The sequence below is a fragment of the Nansenia antarctica genome (genome assembly GCF_963989245.1).
Source record: "Nansenia antarctica genome assembly, chromosome: 10".
Lineage (NCBI taxonomy): Eukaryota > Metazoa > Chordata > Actinopteri > Argentiniformes > Microstomatidae > Nansenia > Nansenia antarctica.
Window position 1 is genome coordinate 24,209,108 of NC_137680.1, and position 7,500 is coordinate 24,216,607.

Consider the following 7,500-nt stretch of genomic DNA (forward strand, 5'->3'; position numbering starts at 1 on the left):
CCTCTCTGGAAGAGCTGTACAACACACGCTGCCTCAGGAAGGCCTCCAAGATCTCCAGAGACCCATCCCACCCTGGGTACGAACACTTTGCTCGGCTGCCCTCGAACAGGCGGTACAGGACCATGTTCGCAAGGACAAACAGACTGAAGCTCAGCTTCTACCCCAGGGCCATCCAGGCCCTGAACACAGCAAAGACCTAGGTTCTGGGCCATGGACAGTCTGGACGGATTGATGGCAGCTGCTGGATTGAAAATCAGGTGTAGTGCTGAGGCACAAATGTGTACATTTCAAGCCTGCAAACTGCGACACTTTAAATGAATGTGCAATAACACTATGTGCAATATGACAACCCTAGGGTACATACGGTTGCAGAGAATAGGAAATGTTAGAATAGGTATAGCATAGCATAGAGTACAGCACAGTGTTTTATTTGTACAGTATAGTATAGTGGATAGTGTACATAGCCTTTATTTATGTAAACAAGCTCCTTTCCCTTCTTGTTTTTTTTAGTTTTTTTTCTTTCCTAGCACCAGGGGAGCCCCCCCTCCCAAATTTCGTTGTTTGGTACCTGTACTATATCAATGACAATAAAGACCATTCATTCATTCATTCATTCATTCATTCATTCATTCATTCATTCATTCATATAATGCATGTAACAACTGGAATAGTTCATATAATGCATGTAATAACTGGAATAGTTCATATAACACATGTAACAACTGGAATAGTTCATATAACACATGTAACAACTGGAATAGTTCATATAACACATGTAACAACTGGAATAGTTCATATAAAACATGTAACAATACATAGAGAACATGTAATCACATTATTGTAATAGTTCATAAACATTTAATCACATTACTGGAATAGTTCATATAAAACCTGTTAAAAAGACCTGAGGGTGACCAGTACCAGAGGACCTGAGGGATCTAGAGACCAGTACCAGAGGACCTGAGGGATCTAGAGACCAGTACCAGAGGACCTGAGGGATCTAGAGACCAGTACCAGAGGACCTGAGGGATCTAGTTAAGCGTTATGTACTGATCTAGTTGACCTAGTTGTTCAAACATTCATCATTTACAGCATGAACAAAGCACGCACGCACACACACACACACACACACACACACACACACACACACACACACACACACACATACACACACACACACACACACACACATACTCACACACTCACACACACACACACACACACACACACACACACACACACATACAGGTCCGTTGTCTCAGTGGAAGCGGAGCCTCCTCTCTGCCTCAAACAGCTTCTCTTCCTCTCCGGACGCCTGGTTTCCCTTCACACTGTAAGGTCACACACCACATGACTGTGAGGTCACACACCACATGACTGTGAGGTCACACACCACATGACTGTGAGGTCACACACCACATGACTGTGAGGTCACACACCACATGACTGTGAGGTCACACACCACATGACTGTGAGGTCACAAACCAAATGACTGTGAGGTCACACACCACATGACTGTGAGGTCACACACCACATGACTGTGAGGTCACACACCACATGACCCCGTCAGGAACAACAGGCAGACAGACAGGGAGGGAGACAGACAGGCAGGCAGACAGACAGACAGACAGACATGCAGGCAGATAGGCAGACAGAAAGACAGAGAGACAGGCAGACAGGCAGACAGGCAGACAGGCAGGCAGGCAGGCAGAGAGACAGGCAGACAGAAAGACAGAGAGACAGGGAGACAGACAGACAGGCAGACAGGTAGACAGGCAGACACTCACGTGATTTCTTTGAGGGTTGTGTTGTGTCTGAGAGCTTCAGACAGAATCCTGAGTCCAACTACAGTGAACTGGTTACTGATCAACCTGAGACACACACACACACACACACACACACACACACACACACACACACACACGTTACAGGTCAACCTGGTGTGTGTGTGTGTGTGTTACCAGAGGTGAGACAGTGGTGTGTGTGTGTGTGTTACCAGAGGTGAGTTAGTGGTGTGTGTGTGTGTGTGTGTGTGTTACCAGAGGTGGGACAGTGGTGTGTGTGTGTGTGTGTGTGTGTGTGTGTGTGTGTTACCAGAGGTGAGTTAGTGGTGTGTGTGTGTGTGTGTGTGTGTGTTACCAGAGGTGGGACAGTGGTGTGTGTGTGTGTGTTACCAGAGGTGGGACAGTGGTGTGTGTGTGTGTGTGTGTTACCAGAGGTGGGACAGTGGTGTGTGTGTGTGTGTGTGTGTTACCAGAGGTGGGTTAGTGGTGTGTTGGCTCGTATCACATCAGCCAAGTCTGGAGCCACATCATCCCCAAGCTCGTTCTGCACCAGCCTGCACACACACACACACACACACACACACACACACACACACACACACACACACACACACACACCACACACACACACACACACACACACACACACACACACACACACAGATGTGTTAGACCCAACATGGCATATTTTGAGAGATCTAGATGAGAATTGATATAATAGGAACTATCCGCCCACAGACAACAATTAAAAAGAGGCTTGAATGTGTGAACACTAGACTTATTTACTAGTTGACGGGCTAAGTAAAACATTTTTTAATATAGTTTTTTGGAGAGAGAGACAGAGAGAGAGACAGAGAGGCAGAGAGACAGAGAGACAGAGAGAGACAGAGAGACAGAGAGAGGGGAATTCAAGCACTTTCAATGACACATGTCTATTTTCAAAAACTTTTAAGGCCTTGATTTTTTCTTCTCAAATTCGCAAACTTTCAAGGATTTCAAGGACCCGTAGGAGCCCTGTAGAACAGCGGTTCCCAACCTTTTTGGACTCAAGGCCAACTTAAGAATCTCTAAAGTATTCGCGGCCCACACCAGCATTTTACGGACGCGTTTTTTTTTTTTTTGTGTCTCATCATTATTGTCTTATTCTTATTGGATATTTCATATGCATCATCATACATTGGGGTGGCTGTGTCTCAGGAGGTAGAGTTGCCGCCTAATGATCACAAGGTTGGCAGATCGGCGGTTTGAGCCCCGGCTGGCCACATGTCGAAGTGTCCTTGGGCAAGACAGTGAACCCCAAAATTGCTCCCAGTGAGCGGGCCGGCGCCTTGCATGGCAGCTTGCCGCCATTGGTGTGTGAATGAGTGTGTGAATGGGTGAATGAGAGGCCGTTGTAAAGCACTTTGGAGCAGCTTTGGAGCAGCAAAAAAAGCGCTATATAAGTGCAGTCCATTTACCATACAGTCATCATACATACAGAGCAGTAGGCCTAGCAGTAGCACACTAATGATGCATTTTTGAAGGTTTTAAAGAAAAAAAATACAGTACCATACATGTATTTTTTAATTATAAAAAAATAAAAATTATAATAATAATAATAAAAATATATTTCGCCCATGATTTGGCGGCCCACTTGCAGTACTCTCACGGACCAGCAGAGGGCAGCGGCCCATAGGTTGGGTATCGCTGCTGCAGAAGGTAAAAGCTCCTACCAGAAGATCCGGAGGGAGGAGTTTTCCTTCAGAGCCGCGGCTAAGCTCCGCCCACCCTCTGAGGTGATGCCGTTAGCCGATAGGCTGGAAGGGAAGGAAGGTAAGAGAGAGGGACGGGGCGTGAGCAGTGAGGTCAGTCATTTACATTTACATTTTTGGCATTTAGCAGACGCCTTATTCCAAAGCGACTTACAATCAATACATTTGAATACTAAGCATGTGAATCAGCAGTCCACCATTCGTTGCAGGAAGAGTACTCTAGCTCGGGCCCGGGGCCACTGATAGGAGGAAAAACCTTCTCCCTATTATCGCCTTCGACTAAAACTTTTTTTTAAATTTATTTTTAATTTTTTTATTACTGGAGAAACTGAGAAACAGTACAATGGGGGCAATAGAAGTTCTAGGGACACAGTAGAGGGGAAAGCGGGTGTCTTTAGGAGACGTAGTGGTGAGGGTCGGAAGATGTCTCAGGAGGAGCAGTTAAGATGTAACCTGAAGAGATGGGTCTTCAGTCTACGACGGAAGATGGGTAGTGACTCTGCCGTTCTGACAGCCGTGGGGAGCTCATTCCACCAGCGGGGAGCCAGTGTTGTGAAGAGACGTGATCGGGCAGCCCGACTGCTGTGTAGAGGAGGTGGGGCCAGTCGGCCAGCCGAGGTGGAGGAGCGGAGTGAGCGGGCAGGGGTTTGGGGGGTTACCATTTCCTTCAGGTAGGCAGGGGCTGTCCCTTTAGCTGCCTGGTATGCAAGCACCAGGGTCTTGAATCTGATGCGAGCTGCTATCGGGAGCCAGTGCAGGGTGCGAAGGAGAGGGGTGACATGCGAGTATTTGGCGAGGTTGAATACCAGCCGGGCAGCAGCATTCTGGATGAGCTGCAGAGGTCTAATGGCTGAAGCGGGGAGCCCAGCCAGGAGTGCATTGCAGTAATCCAGGCGGGAGATGACCAGTGCCTGGATCAAGAGTTGCGCTGCCTCTCTGGTAAGGAATGGTCGTATCCTTCTGATGTTGTAGAGGAGGAATCTGCAGGAGCGAGCCGTTGCTGCAATGTTCTCCGCACAGGATAGTCGGTTATCCAGGATCACTCCAAGGTTCTTGGCTGTCAGGGAGGGGGTTACAGTAGAGTTCTCCACTGTGATGGAGAAGTATTGGAGAGGGCAGGCTTTCCCGGGGATGAAGAGGAGCTCAGTCTTGTTAAGATTGAGCTTGAGATGGTGGTCAGCCATCCAAGTTGAAATGTCAGCGAGACATGCTGAGATACGGGTTGCCACGTGTACATCAGACGGGGGGAAGGACAGGAAGAGTTGAGTGTCGTCTGCGTAGCTGTGGTAGGAGAGCCCATGTGAAGAGATTACCGAGCCAAGAGACTTGGGCCCGATCCCAATTCCCTTTTCTACCCCTACGGCTCGTTTTCGAGTGTCACTCGATTCGAAGGCCTTGCCTTCGAATACGTCACAAGCCCTACCCCTTCAAATCTCAGCCCTTTGAATTGGGACAGCCCTTCACGGCGCCTACGTCATCAACAGTGGTTTAGACGCGGTACGGGTGACGCGTTGTGTTGCCGGCGAATTCTCACATCTCGCAATGCCTTCAGCTGTGTTTATTTCTGTTGCGTGTGCTATAAGGATCTTTTTTCGTTTGTTATCAACACACTGTAGTGTTTAGACGTTCCTTTTTTAGTCTCTTCCGTCAGCGATGTCTTTTTTGTGGACATCGCAATAATGACAATGAATGACTCCAACCAAAACACAGAGTATTAACCATCTGTCAGCGCACAATGTTCCTCCAAAGATACCCGTGACTCAATCCTCAGCCACCACATACACACGAGTCCATCAGTAGTCATAAAGCGTTGTCCAAAAATCACGTTACCAAGCGCCTTTCTCAGAACAATTCGTCGTCTAGAATCCAAAAATTAATCCATCATAGTGGTGGTCAAAAACGTAGAAAGAGGATCTCTTGGGGACGCGGCCACATTTGCCCGTGAAGGAGAAATGACAAATAAGCGGAAACATTTCTCAGTAGAGTCGAACGGTGATAGATCATCATCCTTTACGCGTATCCTTAACTGTAGTTACATTTCGCGTGTCATATGCCATTAGACATGGAAATATGTCAATGCGCGGCTGTCATGCACAAATCAGCTTGTAACGTTAGACACACAGCACACAGCACATCGGCATGATAACGTTTTGTTGTTGTTGTGCTTGTTATAAAGAAAAGGTCTATAATGCATTGAAATGACATTAGTACATCAGACATTAGACATCAGACATGGACATTTGTCAATGCGCGGCTGTCATGCACAAATCAGCTTGTAACGTTAGACACACAGCACATCGGCATAATAACGTTTTGTTGTTGTTGTGCTTGTTATAAAGAAAAGGTCTATAATGCATTGAAATGAATGATACAACCCATTAATAATATTACCTAATAACAACTGCTCGGATTAGATTGCGGGTGGAAATAGGTCAAAATGCGCATCATGTACAAGTCAGCCGAACGTTTGATAGATAACTTTACATATGTGTACCATCATCCACTGTCAAACGCCACAGGTAATAATTGATTTATGATTGTACATCTCTGAAATGCTCGACTGTCATGCAGCGTTGCGTTACTGTAACGTTAGACACAGCACCGACATAAAAGCGATTTTTGGGTTAAGCTTGTTATAAATAAAAGGTCTATAATGCATTGTAATGACATTAAACTAAGACAATACGATGGTTATCATAATTTTTCAAATCTTTATTAATAAGTAATTACAGAGAAAGTAAAATGACATTTCCGCATTGAATAGAGCGACATAAGATTTCTGTAGATGATTCGCAATGCATCCTGGTATCAAGGGGTAGCGTACCGTTAGCCCTTCGAAGCTAGTGTGGTCCTGAAATCCCTCGAAACGAAGGGATAGTTAGCCCTCCCCCTTACCCCTAGCCCTCGATGAAATATGAATTGAGACAGCCCTCGCCCTAAACGTGAACGCGCAAATCGAGCCATAGGGGTGAAAACGAAGGGCTAGGGGTGAATTGGGATCGGGCCTTGGTGTAGAGGGAGAAGAGTAGGGGCCCTAGGACGGAACCCTGGGGAACTCCAGTGGAGAGGGTTCGTGGAGAAGATAGCGATTCTCTCCAGGTCACCTGGTAGGAGCGGCCCGCCAGGTAGGAAGAAAACCAGGAGTGTGCAGTGCCAGAGATGCCCAGGTCTGAGAGGATGGAGAGAAGGATCTGGTGATTGACTGTGTCGAAGGCAGCAGACAGGTCAAGGAGAATGAGAACAGAGGAGAGGGAGGAAGCTTGGGCAGAGTGGAGGGCTTCCGTGACAGCAAGGAGCGCAGTCTCAGTGGAATGCCCAGCCTTGAAGCCGGATTGGTGGGGGTCTAAGTGATCCATCTTCCGGAGATAGTCAATCAGTTGTTTAGATGCCGCGCGTTCAAGGGTTTTGGAAGGGAAGGAGAGAAGGGATACCGGTCTGTAATTGTGGACAGATGATGGGTCAAGGGTAGGTTTCTTGAGGAGAGGCTTGACTCTGGCTATTTTGAAGGCCGCTGGGACAGATCCAGTGGATAGGGAGGAGTTGATTAGGGTGGTAAGGTAAGGAAGGATGTCGGCGGAAATGGATTGGAGAAGGGGGGAGGGGATGGGGTCAAGAGGGCATGTGGTTGTCCGCTTTGATGTGATAAGTGTGAGAATCTCATCGGGGAAGAGGGGGGAAAAAGATGACAATCCAGAGATCGAGTGTCGAGGGGGGAGTTTGGAAGGGGTGTTAGCATTGTTAGTGGGAACAGTGTTAGCATTGTTAGTGGGAGGAGGGAGCGGTGGGGGGAGAAAGGTGCTGCTGATGTCGTCCACCTTTTTTTCAAAGTAGGTGACAAAGTCATCGGCGGACAGGGAGGAAGGAGGAGGGGGAGGAGGTGGATTAAGGTGTGAAGAGAAAGTGGAGAACAGTTTTCTAGGATTAGAGGCAGAAGAATGTATTTTTGAATGATAGTAGGATGTTTT

General features: G+C 47.3%; 1 protein-coding gene across 1 annotated transcript in view; it reads right to left on the reverse strand.

The window, feature by feature from the left end:
* Window positions 1-1,258: 1,258 nt before the first annotated feature.
* Window positions 1,259-7,500, reverse strand: part of nod1 (nucleotide-binding oligomerization domain containing 1) — a gene marked incomplete at both ends in the record, with an annotated part of 32,745 nt that continues 26,503 nt past the window's right edge. The window contains 4 exons of the mRNA XM_080541111.1: window positions 1,259-1,331; window positions 1,788-1,871; window positions 2,255-2,338; window positions 3,497-3,580. Coding sequence (XP_080397237.1) covers window positions 1,259-1,331; window positions 1,788-1,871; window positions 2,255-2,338; window positions 3,497-3,580 — 325 coding nt within the window. The remainder of the gene's footprint in view (window positions 1,332-1,787; window positions 1,872-2,254; window positions 2,339-3,496; window positions 3,581-7,500) is intronic.